Below are 18,859 nucleotides of genomic sequence, written 5' to 3'. Positions count from 1 at the left end.
GGGGGTGGCCCGTCAGGAAGTCCAGGATCCAGTTGCAGAGGGAGGTGTTCAGTTCCAGGATCCTGAACTTAGTGATGAGCTTGGAGGGGACAATGGTGTTAAACACTGAGCTGTAGTCAACGGACAGCATTCTCACTTAGGTGTTCCTATTGTTCAGGTGGGAAAGGTCAGTGTGGAGTGCAATAGAGATTGCGTCATCTGTGGATCTGTTGGGGCGGAATGCGAATTGGAGTGGGTCCAGGGTGTCTGGGATGATGATGTTGATGTGAGCAATGACCAGCCTTTCAAAGCATTTCATGGCTACATATGTGAGTGCTACGGGGCGATAGTCATTCAGACAGGTTACATTAGCGTCCTGTTCAGGGGGTTTACTTGTACATCAAGCTGCCTTACGCTACAGAAACAGGAGATAGGCTCCTGCTCCTATGATCCATTCCAGCTCACACATGCCAGGGCTCGTGCAAGGCTACTTACTTACCTTGGCGTTCTTGGGCACAGGGACTATGGTGTTCTGCTTGAAACATGTAGGTATTACAGACTGGTCAGGAAGAGGTTGAAAATATCAGACACTTGCCAGCTGGTCAGCGCATGCTCTGAGCATGTGTCCCGGTAATCCGTCTGGCCCTGCGGCCTTGTGAATGTTAACCTGTTTAAAGGGATTACTCATATCGGCTACAGATAGCGAGATCACACAGTCGTCCAGAACAGTTGGTGCTCTCATGCATGGTTCAGTGTTGCTTGCCTCGAAGCATAGTTGTGGTAGTTGTGGGGGTCAACATAGATTATTCAGATGGAAAAGATATTCAGAGCCTTTCATTCAATGGCTTGGTAGGCTATCTCAGATTGTTGGCTGTTAAAAGGCTCTCTATGATGAAAAGAGAACTATGAATGTTAGAGATTGCCTGCACAGATACAAACACATCTTATGGAACAGTGGGGACTGTGAAGAGATACACACACACAGGAAAAGACACACGCATACGCACACACACGCTAGCATACGCACTCTACACACACGTACATTGTAATATTGTTGTATGGTGGTATTATACATTTTGTATTGTAGATATATAGTGGTGTAATAATGTTATATGATGTACTGTTTTTATATTTTGTTTTATGTGTGATGTAAGCGTCTTAATGTGTTTGGACCCCAGGAAGAGTAGCTGCTTCCTTGGCAGCAACTAATGGGGATCCCTAACAAATACAACAACAAAAAAGACAAATACTAAAATAAATACTTTGTAAAGGGCTGACAAAATACTATTTGGACGTAGCCTATGTTTAGAGCTTCAACCTCAGGATAAGACTCTAAAGGAATAAAATAAAAATGTGTACTTATCCCATCCCAAAACCCACATAGCATGAGGGTTTTAACATGCCTTCCAGTCCAAGTTATATAACCATCTGGTTGTGGAGACTGTAGTCAGGAAGGAGGGAAGGAAGGCAGCAGCAGATCTATGTGAGAAATGTGAGGGAGAAAAAAAGAGAGATTGACTGGGTGTCTGAAGATCAGCTGTGGTGCAACTTCACTTTATGCAACAGTCTAGCCAACCTTCCATCTGAAGTACCATCTGAAGCATTCCACTGCACATACAAAACGTTGAGCTCTCAGCTCTTTATAAGAACTAGAGAGAGAGAGACAGAGACAGAGACTGAGATAAATAGCTTACTTTGTGGCACACAGTGGCAGTGATTAATGTTTTGCCTACTGATGTTTTTCTCACTCAAAGACAATAGCACACCGATGCAGAAAACCAAAAAGACCTATACACGGAATACGTGTCGCTTATAATAAATCATTGTAGATTGGAGAACAGTTTCCTGAGTGCGCTTGTATTTGCTGTGGCGCCTGCGCTATGATGGAATTAGAATGGGGCTTGTGCGAAGAAGACCAATCACATCACAGACTAGGTAGGCTACTGTAACACACCAACCGGGCCTGCTGGGAGACGCTTGGCTCGAGCGCAGCTTTGGGTGAGCCGGGACAGATCAAGACAGCAAGGGCTACAGACAGACAGTCAGGGAGTGTGACGTGCAGCAAGTTAACCGGGTCACAGTCCTCTCTGTTCCTTCCCAGCAAGGTAAGAGTTATATTGGCTGGCATTACTTGAATGAATGATCTTATTACTGAGATTAAATAGTTGATGTGATAGTACGTCTTCGTTTTGATGCTATTTGGTGAATGCTTAAAGCGCTCTGAGTGTCCCATGAAGTGACAAGAGTACGGAGCTAGATAGAGCGACACAACGTAGCTTGACAGGACACTTGGGGCTTGTTGGTGACAGTTGCAAATGCACGTTTATATTTTATTTTATAGCCTAATTGATCCAAATAATTTATTTGCCTTTTTCGGCTTTAACTGTCCGCGCAAAGACTGCAACTTTATCCAATGCTCCTTTGGCATGGAGGGTGTGGAGGTGACAAATTACGTCATCACTTGTTCTCTATTGTCAATGGAGAGGAATTCCTGGGGAGAGACGCGTTCGCGACTTAATATAAACAATTTATCATGTTGACATGTTTGGTTTTCATCGTACTTTTATTTTGTTTTTAGACTACTTTAGACTACTTTTTTTGGCTTATTCATTTAGTAGGCTTACAGTTTTTTTTATAAGACGTTGAGAGAGTGTTAGGCCTATGTGTAAAATAAAAGTTGCTGGAGACAGTTTAGGGCGTGTCTTTGTGGGGCAAATTCGAGAACTGTCTGTAGTTGATATGAAATAGAATAAATTACATAAACGCGGAAAAAATCCTCTTACAATAAAATGACTGCACCATTGTCTATTTGAAGCTAAAACAAACTGCATGCACTGCTAATTCCAAATCAGGTCGTTGTGCGATGTGTTGAAGTTATAAACGAAACTGAAAGCCCTCTATTAGAGTGAAATTACATTTGCTCATCATGAGATAAATTCAACATGTTGACTGCAGTAACTAGTCTGAAAACATCCAATTAAAACTGCCTTCAATATTTACAATCTTTGAAATCCAGATTATGTAAAGTGATTTTTGTTTTACGATTGTAAGGCCTAGTAGCATAAGATAATTGTTAAGATAATTGTGTCATCAACATCATTTTAACATTTGTCAGTGTCGCTGATTAAACCTTTCTGGTGAGATTGATCTTGAGGTAGAACTAAACTGGAGGGCCCTAGCCTGGGTGCCACTCTGTTTCTGCTACCTTGCCAAATCCATGTCATTCATAGTTCCATAAGGAGTTGGCAAGATACCAGAAACAGAATGGTACCCAGGCTAGGAGGGCCCCTTACACCAGATCCTGCCCTGACAATTTGTTCTCAGATCAGTGATAGGAAGCCTGTCTGACAAGGCACCCCTGTTCAACGTATATTTTATAATGTCCTAAAGGGTCTGTGCCTTGTACCAATCCCTTTTAATACAACAAATCTTTATTGTGCCCAAAGACAGAATTAGTTTCCATTAATTACAGAACAAGCACAGCAACATACCTTTTTCAGTGGCCTATAACTTCCTACCATGCTATTACCATGTTTTTACCACTTCCAGTGCTATAATGTAAAGTGCTACGACAGTGCCAGTTCTCTGCCCTCTTGGCCAGGTGTTCCGGATTTACGTTTACTATGTTATGTCTAGTGAGACCAGGCATTTTGGCCAGGGTTCCCTTGAAAAATAGGTATTTTGACCTCACCTTTATCAGGACAACCTCGTCAAATAAAATAATCGTAGTTACGTAAGATTTTGGTCACCCTTTATTTGAATAGGTCAATAGATCAAACTATGATATAAAACAGCTGTCTTTATCCTAATAAAACTGTTATCAATACTTTCTACTTCCTGTATTTATGTCCTTATAGATGACAGACGTGGAGCTGATGAAGAGGATGTTACGGGCGGTGCTGACAGCCAATAAGAACGGGCCCGGGGTGTCTTTGTCTCGCCTCCAGTCTGAGTACAAGGCTCTGACCGGTGAACAGATCCCTCATAAACAGATGGGTCATGCCAGTCTGGACGCCCTGCTGCACAGCATGCCCAGCGTGGTCCGTATGGAACGCAACCGCTCTGGGGAGGTGAGGAGGGAGTGTACATACACACACACACACACACTCACACACACACACACACACACACACACACACACACACACACACACACACACACACACACACACACACACACACACACACACACACACACACACACACACACACACACACACACACACACACACACACACACTCACACTCACACTCACACTCACACTCACACTCACACACACATACAAACTCATGGATGGATGGATGGATGGATGGATGGATGGATGGATGGATGGATGGGATGGACAGGTGGATGGATGGACGGACGGACGGACAGGGAGACAAACAGCATGAGGAGAACACACACACACTGAGACACAAACACATAGACGGACGGATGGACACACACACATACCAACACACACACACAAACACACACAAACACGCACATACACACACATACACTCCAGTGGCTGGCTAAAGATAATGAATGTATCAAAAGTTGTCTCTATGAGACATCAAAGTAATTAAAGCAATGATGCTGAATGATTAGCATCCTGCTGGTGTGAGATAATGAGTGTGCCCTGTGGTGTGTGCACGTCTGCGTGTCTCCTCTCGATCCTCTCCAGATGGTGTGTTTCGCCTCGGTCTCCGGTGAGACGGCCCACGTTGCCAAACTGGTGGCCAAACAGCGTACCTCCAAGAAGACTGGACGACCCCAAATTGTCAGCTGTCAGATGAGGGTCAAACCGACGGCCCCTGTCGTCCTCAACGGTAGGGTGTGTGTGTCTGTATGTGTGTGTGTGTCTGAATGTGTGTGTGTGTCTGTTTGGGCGAGGTATTTGTCTGACTGCCTAATCCATATAATTTTTCCATATCGAGTGGCTGTGGATCAGACTTTCCTGGACCCCTCTTCCCCACAGCTAAAGGTCCCAAAGCTTCTGCGCATGTGCGGGATTCTCTACTTTACGCACAGTCTCTGCTCTACGCGTAGAGAACAGGCTACTCTGGCGAATGGTGCTCGTTTAATAAAGTTAGATCAAAGCTTAGTCAATGATGCAAGATCACATCACGATAGTATTCTACATAACAGAACTGAATATAATAGCAGTGTAACATTACTGTAAGACAAAAAAGACCACCTAATTTCTGATGAGAATTTAGGATGATTGTGCGTCGCATTTTTCTCTCATGTGGCCAAAACTGAACAGTTCGCGCCACTAGGCAAAATATGTGCTTTGATTGAAACTAAACACAGGTAGGCTATCCTACAGTCTGTTAACAGCATCTGCTCTAATCCGCTCACTGTACATCATTCAAAACAACACTGTAGGCTACTTCGAAACAACACTGTATAACTCAAGAAGATCTAAATGCAAATCCCAATGAAACTGATTGAGATCAAATGGTTGGTATGCAGATGACGTATCATTCACTATTGACAGGGAGAAATGTAAAGGGAAGGCGACCACAACAAATTGTGCGTAAAGTAGAGGGAAATAAACGCATGTGCAGAACGTGATTCAGGACGGGGGTGGGACGGGGTGGTTACCTATGGATCCGCAGCCTCAGCCTTTTCCATAACCACCAAACCTATAGAAAGGCATATTGGGTCTTATCTGAGCAGGGCTGCCTTTCTTTGTCTCTGTATGTACCTGCTATTGTATTAGCAGAGATCCAATCCTTTTGAAACTGAGATTTCACCTCATACTGATCCCATGGAATGCCCCCTTTTGGAACGAAACCGGTGAACATGCAATTAACTCTTATCAAATTACACTTGAGCTTGATTGTAGAATGAGTCTGAACTCAATTCCCTACCCACGTTTGCAATGGGACCGCACTGGGCACACACTGGTTGAATCAATGTTGTTTCCACAAGGAAGGGAGAGAGAGTGGGAGGGAGAGAGAGAGATGAAGCGGAGAGAGAGAGGGGGGGAGGGAGAGAGAGAGATGAAATTACGTGGAACCAACGTGGAATAGACGTTGAATTGAGCGATGTAGGACAATGTATGTACTTGATTTACAAGAGTACGTTGACAGGTTGAAAGTTAATTTATAGATACAGTATTTTGGTCCTATTGTTAGTATGACATGGAAATGTACAGTAGCTTGACTATTTCCTGATTAAGTTGTCAGTATTTCAGTATTCAGTACATTCTTTCAGTTGTTGTAATGTTCAGTTGTAGTTTTAGGTGCTGCTAAAGCAGGTGCATATAGTGGCCTAGTTTGCCTGCTCCTTGTTCCTCTGAGGGACGAGACTGTACCAGAAGTGCTAAGAATAAAAGCCTCGGTACTAAGTCAGATGCTCTACCACACACACACACACATTGCTGTACTGAGACACACACAGACAGTCGCTGTACAGACATCCTGGCTAGATGATGCAGCAGAAAGAGGGGATCTCTATTCTCAGACAGAGAGAAAGAGGGAGGAAAAGAGATAAAGAGGGTGGTTTTGGTAGCAAGAAAAGGGAGAGAGGGGGAGAGAGAGAAGGAGAGAGAAAGGGGAGGGAGAGGGGAGATCAAGCAAGTGAGGAAGAGAGAGGAGGGAGAGAGAGGGGGAGGGAGGGAGAGAGATGAAGCAGGGAGGGAGAGAGAGATGAAGCAGAGAGGGAGAGAGAGGGGGAGAGAGAGATGAAGCAGAGAAGGAGAGAGAGGGGGAGGGAGAGCGAGAGATTAAGCAGAGAGAGAGGGTGAGCTAGAGAGGGGGGAGGGAGAGAGAGAGATGAAGCAGAGAGAGAGAGAGAGAGAGAGAGAGAGAGAGAGCTGAAGCGGAGAGAGAGAGGGGGAAGGGAGAGAGAGAGATGAAGCAGAGATGTAGAGAGAGGGGGAGGGAGAGAGAGAGAGAGAGCGAGAGGGGGAGAGGGAGATGAAGCAGAGAGGGTGAGAGAGAGAGGGGGAGGGAGAGAGATGAAGAGAGAGAGCGATAGATGAAGCAGAGCGGGAGAGAGAGGGGGAGAGAGAGAGATGAAGCAGAGAATGAGAGAGAGAGGGGGAGGGAGGGAGGGAGGGAGATAAATGAAGCAGAGAGAGATGAATCAGAGAGAGAGAGGGAGGGGTGAGAGAGTGAGAGATGAAGCAGAGAGAGAGAGAGAGAGAGAAGGGGGAGGGAGAGAGAGAGATGAAGCATAGAGAGAGAGGGGGAGGGAGAGAGAGATTAAGCAGAGAGGGGGAGGGAGAGAGAGAGATGAAGCAGAGAGAGAGAGAGGGAGGGAGAGAGATGAAGAAGAGAGAGAAAGAGAGATATGAAGCAGAGAGCGAGAGAGAGAGAGAGAGAGAGAGAGAGAGATGAAGAAGAGGGGGGAGGTAGAGAGAGGGAGAGATGGAGGAGAAGAAGAAGAAGAAGAGAGAGAGAGGCAGGGAGAGAGATGAAGCAGAGAGAGAGAGAGAGAGAGAGAGAGAGAGAGAGAGAGAGAGATGAAGAGGGGGGAGGTAGAGAGAGAGAGAGATGAAGAAGAAGAGAGAGAGGGGGAGGGAGGGAAAGAGAGATGAAGAAGAAGAGAGAGAGGGGGAGGGAGGGAAAGAGATTAAGAAGAAGAAGAGAGAGAGAGGGAGGGAGGGAGAGAGATGAAGCAGAGAGAGAGGGGGAGAGGGAGAGCAGGAGACAGAGAAAGATAGAGTAAACTGAGATACTAATCGCACCTGCGAACAGAGCATTTGGAAGCAAGCGGCGAGGTGCTGATTCGCATGCCAATGCAGCAGCCTCTGTCTCATCTCTCCCTTCACATCTACTGTACGGAGGCTGATCACAGCTAGAAATATTGATCCTTTCTGAAATCCAAAACAAGTGGACTCTGGGATGCTACTTCAGCTGTATCTGTCTCTGTCTTGCCACCGCCGGTGTCGCCTCGCCTAACCTCAGACGGCTTGTCGCTAGACTGGAGGGTCACTGAGTTGCGTTGTGAGACAGACTGCCACATTCGGTAATTAGCTGTAGCTATAGTATCTGTAGAATGAGTGGGATAAGGGGGGCTACCGGCTGCTGTGGAAGGCTTGGAGAGTATTACGTTCTACAGAGGAGTGGAAGGGAGGATGACAGAAGTGGCAGGGAGGATGACAGAAGTGGAAGGGAGGATGACAGAAGTGGCAGGGAGGATGACAGAAGTGGGAGGGAGGATGACAGAAGCAGGGAGGAGGAGACAGGCTTAGAGGTGGAGTAGTGTGGGGTAGTGTGGAGTGGTGTGGTGTGGAGTGAAGTAGTGTGGTATGGTGTGGAATAGTGCGTAGTGGAGTGGAGTGGAGTGGAGTATAGTGGTGTGGAGTGGTGTAGTGTAGTGTGGAGTGGAGTAGTGTGGAGTAGAGTGGTGTGAAGTGAAGTAGTGTGGAGTGGAGTGGAGTAGTGTGGAGTGGAGTAGAGTAGTGTGTAGTAGAGTGGTGTGGAGTGGTGTAGTGTGGAGTAGAGTGGTGTGGAGTGGTGTAGTGTGGAGTGGAGTAGTGTGGAGTGGAGTAGTGTGGAGTGGAGTAGTGTGGAATAGTGTGGAGTAGTGTGTGGTGGAGTGGAGTGGAGTGGTGTAGTGTGGAGTGGAGTAGTGTGGAGTAGTGTGTGGTGGAGTGGAGTGGAGTAGAGTAGAGTGATGTGAAGTGAAGTAATGTGGTGTGGTGTGGAATGGATTAGAGTGGTGTGGTGTGGAGTGGAGTAGTGTGGCGTGGAGTATTGTGGAGGGGAGTAGTGTGGAGTAGAGTGGTGGGGAGTGGAGTAGAGTGATGTGAAGTGTAGTAATGTAGTGTAGTGTGGTGTGGAGTGGTGTGGTGTGGAGTAGTGTGGAGTGGAGTGGAGTGGAGTGATGTGAAGTGTAGTAATGTAGTGTAGTGTGGTGTGGAGTGGTGTGGTGTGGAGTAGTGTGGTGTGGAGTAGTGTGGAGTGGAGTGGAGTAGAGTGGTGTGGTGTGGAGTGGTGTGGTGTGGAGTGGTGTGGTGTGGAGTAGTGTGGAGTGGAGTAGTGTGAAGTGAAGTAGTGTGGAGTGGAGTGGAGTAGTGTGGAGTGGAGTAGAGTAGTGTGTAGTAGAGTGGTGTGGAGTGGTGTAGTGTGGAGTAGAGTGGTGTGTAGTGTGGAGTGGAGTAGTGTGGAGTGGAGTAGTGTGGAGTGGAGTAGTGTGGAATAGTGTGGAGTAGTGTGTGGTGGAGTGGAGTGGAGTGGTGTAGTGTGGTGTGGAGTGTGACATCATGTAAGCTGGGATGGGCTGATATGGATGATGTAGCATATCAGACAGAATCTGTTGTGGGTTGATGATGTAATGTAAAGCGGATGATGTAATATTAGTCTAGCACTGGATTGGATAGGGTGGTGTCATGTCGGAACTAGGTTAATGGATCGGATACAGGTATAGAGCATTATGGGTACTGTGGTCTTGGAAAAGTATTCATAACTCTTGGCGTTTTTCCTATTTTGTTGCATTACAACCTGTAATTTCAATGGATTTTATTTGGATTTCATGTAATGGACATACACAAAATAGACCAAATTGGTGAAGTGAAATGAAAAAAAAAGTTTCAAAAAATTCTAAAAAATAAATTACGGAAAAGTGGTGCGTGCATATGTATTCACCTCCTTTGCTATGAAGCCCCTAAAAAAGATCTGGTGCAACCAATTACCTTCAGAAGTCACATAATTAGTTAAATAAAGTCCACCTGTGTGCAATCTAAGTGTCACATGATCTCAGTATATATACACCTGTTCTGAAAGGCCCCAGAGTCTGCAACACCACTAAGCAAGGGGCACCACTAAGCAAGCGGCACCATGAAGACCAAGGAGCTCTCCAAACAGGTCAGGGACAAAGTTGTGGAGAAGTACAGATCAGGGTTGGGTTATAAAAAAATATCAGAAACTTTGAACATCCCACGGCGCACCATTGAATCCATTATATATATTTTTTTAAGAATATGGCACCACAATAAACCTGCCAAGAGATGGCCTCCCATCTCAGCCATTGCTTAAAGAAAAAAATAAGCAAACACGTTTGGTGTTCGCCAAAAGGCATGTGGGAGACTCCCCAAACATATGGAAGAAGGTACTCTGGTCAGATTGAGCTTTTTGGCCATCAAGAAAAACCCTTTGTCTTGTGCAAACCCAACACCTCTCATCACCCCGAGAACACCATCCCCACAGTGAAGCATGGTGGTGGCAGCATCATGCTGTGGGGATGTTTTTCATTGGCAGGGACTGGGAAACTGGTCAGAATTGATGGAATGATGGATGGCGTTAAATACAGGGAAATTCTTGACGGAAACCTGTTTCAGTCTTCCAGAGATTTGAGACTGGGACGGAGGTTCACCTTCCAGCAGGACAATGACCATAAGCATACTGCTAAAGCAACACTTGAGTGGTTTTAGGGGAAACATTTAAATGTCTTGGAATGGCCTAGTCAAAGCCCAGACCTCAATCCAATTGAGAATCTGTGGTATGACTTAAAGATTGCTGTACACCAGTGGAACCCATCCAACTTGAAGGAGCTGGAGCAGTTTTGCCTTGAAGAATGGGCAAAAATCCCAGAGGCTAGATGTACCAAGCTTATAGAGACATACCCCAAGAGACTTGCAGCTGTAATTGCTGCAAAAGGTGGCTCTACAAAGTATTGACTTTGGGGGGGTGAATAGTTATGCACGCTCAAGTTTTCTGTTTTTTTGTCTTATTTCTTGTTTGTTTCACAATAAAACATATTTTGCATCTTCAAAGTGGTAGGCATGTTGTGTAAATCAAATGATACAAACCCCCCCAAAACCAATTTTAATTCCAGGTTGTAAGGCAACAAAATAGGAAAAATGCCAAGTGGGGTGAATACTTTCGCAAGCCACTGTATACAACAGTATGTGTACACCCCTTCAAATTAGTGGATTTGGCGATTTCAGCCTCACCCGTTGCTAACAGGTGTATACAATCGAGCACACAGCCATGCAATCTCCATAGACAAACATTGGCAGTAGAATGGCCTTACGGAAGAGCTCAGTGACTTTCAACGTGGCACTGTCATAGGATGCCACCTTTCCAACAAGTTAGTTCATCAAATTTCTGCCCTGCTAGAGCTGCCCCAGTCAACTGTAAGTGCTGTTATTGTGAAGTGGAAATGTCTAGGAGCAACAACAGCTCAGCCACGAAGAGGTAGGCCACACAAGAACTGGACTGCCGAGTGCTGAAGCGCGTAGCGTGTACAAATCATCTATCCTCGGTTTCAGCAGGCACTACCGAGTTCCAAAATGCCTCTGGAAGCAACGTCAGCTCAAGAACTGTTCGTCGGGAGCTTCATGAAATGGGTTTCCATGGCTGAGCAGCCGCACACAAGCCTAAGATCACCATGTGCAATGCCAAGCTTCGGCTGGAGTGGTGTAAAGCTCGCCGCTATTGGACTCTGGAGCAGTGGAAACGCGTTCTCTGGAGTGATGAATCACGCTTCACCAGCTGGCGGTCCGACGGACTAATCTAGGTCTGGCGGATGCCAGGAAAACGCCTCCTGCCCCAATGCATAGTGCCAACTGTAAAGTTTGGTGGGGGAGGAATAATGGTCTGGGGATGTTTTTCATGGTTCGGGCTAGGCCCCTTAGTTCCAGTGAAGGGAAATATTAACGCTACAGCATACAGTGGCATTCTAGATGATTATGTGTGTCAAGGGGTGCTGAAGGTGGGTGTGGTGCATGAATCAAGCGCAAGACGCAGAAGCTCAGTCCAAAAGACTTTAGTGCAATATTCACGTAGAAAATAAGCACAATAAGCCCGAAGGCGAAATAATGGCGCACACAGGCGTCAAACAAACGGCGCACTAACATGTGCGAAAAACCTCTCCAAAACACTGGAGGGAAGTACGTAGCTCCAACACAAAACAGAAGAGCAATCACACACAAAGACAAACACACACAACGAGAACTAAATAGGACACTAACGAGGACTAACAAGACACAGGTGTACAACATCAAGACAAAACCAAACGAACATGAAACATAGATCGGTGGCAGCTAGTACTCCGGGGACGACGACCGCCGAAGCCTGCCCGAACCAGGAGGAGGAGCAGCCTCGGCCGAAACTGTGACAGTACCCCCCCCCCCTTGACGCGCGGCTCCAGCCGTGCGCCGACCCCGGCCTCGGGGACGACCAGGAGGACGCGGAGCAGGGCGCGCGGGATGGTCCCGGTGGAACTCCGACAGGAGAGATGGGTCTAGGATGTCCCTCCGCGGCACCCAACACCGCTCCTCCGGGCCGTACCCCTCCCACTCCACGAGATACTGGAGACCCCCATCCGGCGTCTTGAGTCCAAGATGGACCGAACGGTGTACGCCGGAGCCCCTCGATGTCCAGTGGGGGCGGAGGAGTCTCCCCTATCTCATTGTCCTGGAGTGGACCAGCTACCACCGGCCTGAGAAGAGACACATGGAACGAGGGGTTAATATTCTTATACTCAACAGATAGATGTAACCTATAACACACCTCGTTCAATCTTCTCAGGACTTTAAAGGGCCCCACAAACCGCCGACCCAGCTTCCGGCAGGGCAGGCGGAGGGGTAGGTTTCTGGTAGAGAGCCAGACTCGATCTCCGGGTGCGTACACCGGCCCCTCACTGCGGTGGAGATCGGGCGCTCGCCTTGTGACGAAGGACGGCCCGCTGCAGGTGGACGTGGGCAGCGTTCCACGTCTCTTCCGAGCGCCTCATCCAATCATCCACCGCAGGGGCCTCGATCTGGCTCTGCTGCCAGGGTGCCAGAACCGGCTGGTAACCTAACACACATTGGAAGGGGGTTAGGTTGGTAGAGGAGTGGCAGAGAGAGTTCTGGGCCATCTCGGCCCAGGGAATGTACCGTGCCCACTCCTCCGGCCGGCCCTGGCAATACGACCTCAGAAACCTACCCACATCCTGGTTGACACGTTCTACCTGCCCGTTACTCTCCGGGTGGTACCCTGAGGTAAGGCTAACCGAGACCCCCAAACGCTCCATGAACGCTCTCCAAACACGGGAGGTAAACTGGGGGCCTCGATCAGACACTATATCCTCGGGTACACCGTAATGCCGGAAGACGTGGGTAAATAGGGCCTCAGCGGTCTGTAGGGCAGTAGGAAGACCCGACAATGGGAGAAGACGACAGGCCTTAGAGAACCGGTCCACAATGACCAGGATGGTGGTATTCCCCTGAGAGAGGGGAAGGTCTGTCACAAAATCCACCGAGAGGTGGGACCATGGTTGTTGTGGAACGGGCAGGGGTTGTAACTTACCCCTGGGCAGATGTCGGGGCGCCTTACACTGGGCGCACACCGAGCAGGAGGAGACATAAACCCTCACATCCCTAGCCAAAGTAGGCCACCAGTATTTAGTGCTAAGGCAATGCACTGTCCGGCCAATACCCGGATGTCCAGAGGAGGGTGACGTGTGAGCCCAGTAAATAAGTCGATCCCGAATCTCGAGCGGAACGTACTTCCGACCCTCAGGACACTGTGGAGGGCTGGGGTCGGTACGCAACGCGCGCTCGATTTCGGCATCGACCTCCCACACCACCGGTGCCACAAGGCAAGACTCCGGTAGTATGGGAGTAGGCTGAACGGACCTCTCCTCCGTGTCATACCGCCGGGACAGCGCATCTGCCTTACCATTCTGGGACCCAGGGATGTACGTGATTTTAAATACGAACCTGGTGAGAAACATACTCCATCGAGCCTGGCGAGGGTTCAGTCTCCTCGCTGCCCGGATGTACTCCAGGTTCCGATGGTCAGTCAAAATGAGGAAAGGGTGTTGAGCCCCCTCAAGCCAATGCCTCCACACCTTAAGGGCTTGAACTACAGCTAACAGCTCCCTGTCCCCAACGTCATAGTTACGCTCCGCCGGGCTGAGCTTTTTTGAGTAAAAAGCACAGGGGTGGAGTTTAGGTGGCGTGCCGGACCGTTGAGAGAGAACGGCCCCTATACCGGCCTCAGACGTGTCTACCTCAACCTGAAAGGGTAATGCGGGATCCGGATGCGCCAGCACCGGAGCCGACGTAAACAGGTCCTTCAGTCTCCTAAAGGCCCTGTCCGCATCAGCTGACCACTGCAGGCGCACCAGACCCCCTTTCAGAAGGGATGTGATGGGAGCTGCCCCCTGTCCAAAACCCCGGATAAACCTCCGGTAGTAATTCGCAAAGCCCAAGAACTGCTGCACCTCTTTTACAGTGGTTGGAGTTTGCCAATTACGCACAGCGGACACACGATCCACCTCCATTCTCACCCCTGACGCGGACAACCGATAACCCAAAAAGGAGACCGACTCCTGGAAAAACAGACATTTCTCTGCCTTGACATATAGGTCGTGCTCCAACAGCCTCCTCAATACACGACGCACCAGGGTTATATGCTCGGCTCGGGTAGACGAGTACACCAGAATGTCATCAATGTACACGACCACCCCTTGTCCCTGCATATCCCGGAAAATGTCATCTACGAAGGATTGGAAGACTGATGGAGCATTCATCAACCCATATGGCATGACGAGATATTCGAAATGACCTGACGTGGTACTAAACGCTGTCTTCCATTCGTCGCCCTCCCTAATGCGCACCAAGTTATACGCGCTCCTGAGATCCAATTTTGGAAAAACCGCGCTCCATGCAATGACTCTGTCATGGTCGCAATCAGAGGGAGTGGATAACTGTATTTCACAGTAATCTGATTGAGACCACGGTAATCAATGCACGGGCGCAACCCTCCATCTTTCTTCTTCACAAAAAAGAAACTCGAGGAGGCGGGAGAAGTGGAGGGCCGAATGTATCCCTGTCTCAAAGATTCGGCTATGTAAGTCTCCATAGCTTTTCTCTCCTCTTGAGACAAAGGATACACGTGGCTCCGTGGGAGCGCTGCTCCTGCCTGGAGATCAATCGCACAATCCCCCTGTCTATGAGGAGGCAACTGCGTCACCCTAGTTTTACTAAACACGAGAGCTAAATCCCCATATTCAGGCGGAATGTGCAGTGCGGGCACTTGGTTTGGACTTTCCACCGAAGTCGCCCCCACGGAAACACCCAGACATCGCCCCTCGCACTGAGCAGACCACCCATCGAGAGCCCTCTGTTGCCACGAAATAGCAGGGTTATGGGTGCTTAACCAGGGAATTCCCAGCACCACTGGGTACGCAGGAGAGTCGATCAGATACAGCTGTATAGTCTCTTCATGACCCCCTGCGCACACATCCTAAGTGGTGCTGTGATCTCCCTAATCAACCCCGACCCCAACGGGCGGCTATCTAAGGCATGAACGGGAAAAGGTTTGTCAACAGGTAGGAGAGGGATCCCTAAATCTAAACAAAACTTCAGATCAACAAAATTCCCAGCTGCGCCTGAATCTACTAGCGCCTTATGCTGGGAATGAGGTGCAACCTGTGGAAAACACACAGGTATACAAAAGTGCGCAACAGAAAGCTCTGGGTAAGTGGGACGTCTACTCACCTGGGAGGCCCCCCAGTGCGTGGCCTGTTGTCTTCTCCCCCGGAGAACCCTCCCCAGCACCTGGCCGCAGTGTGCCCTCCACGACCGCACTTGGTGCAGGAGACAGGCCCCCTCGGGCTCCTCCTCCTCCTTTCTCTAGCGCCGGCACCCCCGAGCTCCATAGGGCTCGGCTCGGAGGTGCCGGAGGGCGGAATGGACGGACCCCCCTCGCGACGTCCACGGGTGGCCAGCAGGGTGTCCAGACGGATGGACATATCGACCAACTGGTCGAAGGTGAGATGGGTATCCCTGCAGGCCAACTCACGTTGAACGTCCTCCCGTAGGCTACATCGAAAATGGTCGATGAGGGCCCGTTCATTCCACCCTGCGTCCGCCGCTAGAGTCCGGAACTCTAGAGCAAACGCCTGTGCGCTCCTCCTCCCCTGTCTTAGGTGGACTAGACGCTCCCCCGCCGCTTTGCCCTCAGGTGGATGGTCGAACACGGCCTTGAAGCGGCGGGAGAACTCGGCGTAGGAGATGGTGTTGGCGTCCATCTTCCTCCACTCGGCGTTAGCCCACTCCAACGCCTTGCCCGTGAGACAGGAGATGAGGGCGGAAACGCTCTCGTGTCCCGAGGGCACCGGGTGTACAGTGGCCAGGTAGAGCTCCACCTGCAGGAGGAACCCCTGACACCCGGCAGCTGTTCCGTCATACGCCCTCGGGAGCGAGAGCCGAATCCCCCTGGGTTCCGGACCTGGGACTGGTGGACCGGCCGATGGGGTTGGCAGGGTAGGTGGAGGTGTGGGTACCCCGCTGGCCTCCCCATCGGTGCAGGGTGTTGATGACGTCCTGTAGAGCGGTCCCCAGTTGTCGTATCTGGTCATCTTGGCCGCGAACATGCTCCTCGAGCGACTCAGGCGTAACTGCAGATCCTGCTGATTCCATTTTGGTGTGTGATTCTGTCAAGGGGTGCTGAAGGTGGGTGTGGTGCATGAATCAAGCGCAGGACGCAGAAGCTCAGTCCAAAAGACTTTAGTGCAATATTCACGTAGAAAATAAGCACAATAAGCCCGAAGGCGAAATAACGCGCACACAGGCGTCAAACAAACGGCGCACTAACATGTGCGAAAAACCTCTCCAAAACACTGGAGGGAAGTACGTAGCTCCAACACAAAACAGAAGAGCAATCACACACAAAGACAAACACACACAACGAGAACTAAATAGGACACTAACGAGGACTAACAAGACACAGGTGTACAACATCAAGACAAAACCAAACGAACATGAAACATAGATCGGTGGCAGCTAGTACTCCGGGGACGACGACCGCCGAAGCCTGCCCGAACCAGGAGGAGGAGCAGCCTCGGCCGAAACCGTGACACTGTGCTTCCAACTTTGTCGCAAAAGTTTGGGGAAGGCCCTTTACTGTTTCAGCATGACAATACCCCCATGCACAAAGCAAGATCCATAAAGAAATGGTTTGTCGAGATCAGTGTGGAATAACTTGACTGGCCTGCACAGAGCCCTGACCTCAACCTCATCGAACACCTTTGGGATGAATTGGAACGCCGACTGCAAGTCAGGCCTAATCGCCCAACCTCAGTGCCCGACCTCACTAATGCTCTTGTGGCTGAATGGAAGCAAGTCCCCGCAGCAATGTTCCAACATCTAGTGGAAAGCCTTCCCAGAAGAGTGGAGGCTTTTATAGCAGCAAAGGGGGGACCAACTCCATATTAATGCCCATAATATTGAAAGTAGATTTTTGACAAGCAGGTGTCCACATACCTTTGATCATGTTGTGTACGATGTCATGTAAGTGCTGCAGAGAGATTCTAGAATATCTGGCCTCCAATCAGAGCTTGGGAAAAAAAGAGTATGATGATTGAACATATTAGAAAGCTACAATGTCATCAGTTTGTTCCCACTGGTAATGATGACTTTTTTTTCGGGATGATTGATGTTACAGGAATGGACTGGAAGGTATGATGTCATCTCAAAACTGAGCTGCACAGCAAAGCATGATGATGATGTAATCCACAGTGACAGTTATAGTGACTTGTCTGTTTTTTCTGATTGACTAAAGCACAGGAAGCCTTACGTCAGTGTCTTGTCAAACTGTTTTATTTTCTCCCCTTGTCAACTGACCTTTTGTAGATGATGAATGTAAAGTTCGTGCGTTCGTGAGTGTGAAATGGCATGACATGGAATGTTTTGCCTATTCGTGTGTGTAAGTACTGTACATGTTTGCATGTATATATACCACTATGTATTTCTTTCATCCTGACACTACCTTCTCTCCTCTCCTCCCCAGCCAAGCCCAGAACCTCTCTGAGACAGCCAGACCACAGGGTCCGTGGTGTGGGGCGAGGAGGAGGAGGAAGAGGAGGAGGAGGAGGAGGAGGTGGGGGCGGCCGAGGGTCGGGAGGCCAGCATGGAGACTTCAGACAGCGGATGGACATGAGGGACACCCAATCAGAGGGAAAGAGCAATCAGAGCTCCAACCAGAACAAACCAACCAATCAGAACACCCCTACTACCAGGAAGTCCTCTGTGCCCTCTGAGAGGTGAGTGGTGATTGTTCGGAAACCATAAACAGACTGGCTAGACTGCACTAATCATTCCCTTATGACTGAAGGGAGTTAAATGGAAAAGAAATGGAGGAAGAACTTGGCAAAAAGAAAGACACACTGACGTTTTTTTTCTCACCCTGATGACCTAGTAGTGTGAATAGCTATCCTCTGTTGGGGCCGTTTGAAATGCTGTCGCTGTAGAACGACTCTCTAGAAACTAAAAACGATGGCCTGTATTGTCCCTGTTATCTAAATCGTTAGAGTTACTTACTCTGTTAAAGGTAGAATCTGTAGCAGGGGGAATAGTGCCACTGGCCACCCCAGCACGGTTGTTATTGTTTCTGTTGCGGAGCTGAGGAGCGTCGCGCAGCTTGGTGAAAAACATTGGAGTACATATTTTGCTTGTCTACTGTGCGTACAATGATCTTCTTTGTTGTTGTAATACTGTTAAGGATTCCAGCTTTAAGGAACTACAAATCAGAATCAGGAACTATGAATTAAAGTCAGGAACTATGAATCAAAGTCAGGGACTACGAATTAGAATCAGGAACTACGAATCAGAATCAGGAACTATGAATCAGAATCAGGAACTACGAATCAAAGTCAGAAACTACGAATCAGAATCAGGAACTACGAATCAGAATCAGGAACTATGAATCAGAATCAGGAACTATGAATCAGAATCAGGAACTACGAATCAGAATCAGGAACTACGAATCAGAATCAGGAACTACGAAACAGAATCAGGAACTATGAATCAGAATCAGGAACTACGAATCAGAATCAGGAACTACGAATCAGAATCAGGAACTATGAATCAGAATCAGGAACTACGAATCAAAGTCAGGAACTACGAATCAGAATCAGGAACTACGAATCAGAATCAGGAACTACGAAT

The 18,859-nt window shown here is 48.6% G+C and overlaps 1 protein-coding gene across 1 annotated transcript in view; it reads left to right on the top strand.

The window, feature by feature from the left end:
- Positions 1–1,956: 1,956 nt before the first annotated feature.
- The window catches only part of LOC121554431 (tudor domain-containing protein 7B-like), a 33,072-nt gene continuing 16,169 nt past the window's right edge, over positions 1,957–18,859 (top strand). The window contains exons 1-5 of the mRNA XM_041868019.2: positions 1,957–2,084; positions 3,837–4,049; positions 4,646–4,790; positions 17,703–17,744; positions 17,784–17,955. Coding sequence (XP_041723953.2) covers positions 3,837–4,049; positions 4,646–4,790; positions 17,703–17,744; positions 17,784–17,955 — 572 coding nt within the window. The 5' untranslated portion in view covers positions 1,957–2,084. The remainder of the gene's footprint in view (positions 2,085–3,836; positions 4,050–4,645; positions 4,791–17,702; positions 17,745–17,783; positions 17,956–18,859) is intronic.

This window comes from Coregonus clupeaformis, chromosome 39 (genome assembly GCF_020615455.1).
Source record: "Coregonus clupeaformis isolate EN_2021a chromosome 39, ASM2061545v1, whole genome shotgun sequence".
Taxonomy (NCBI): Eukaryota; Metazoa; Chordata; class Actinopteri; order Salmoniformes; family Salmonidae; genus Coregonus; species Coregonus clupeaformis.
The sequence above is the reverse complement of the archived record's forward strand: the minus strand, read 5'-3'. Positions and strand labels throughout refer to the sequence as shown.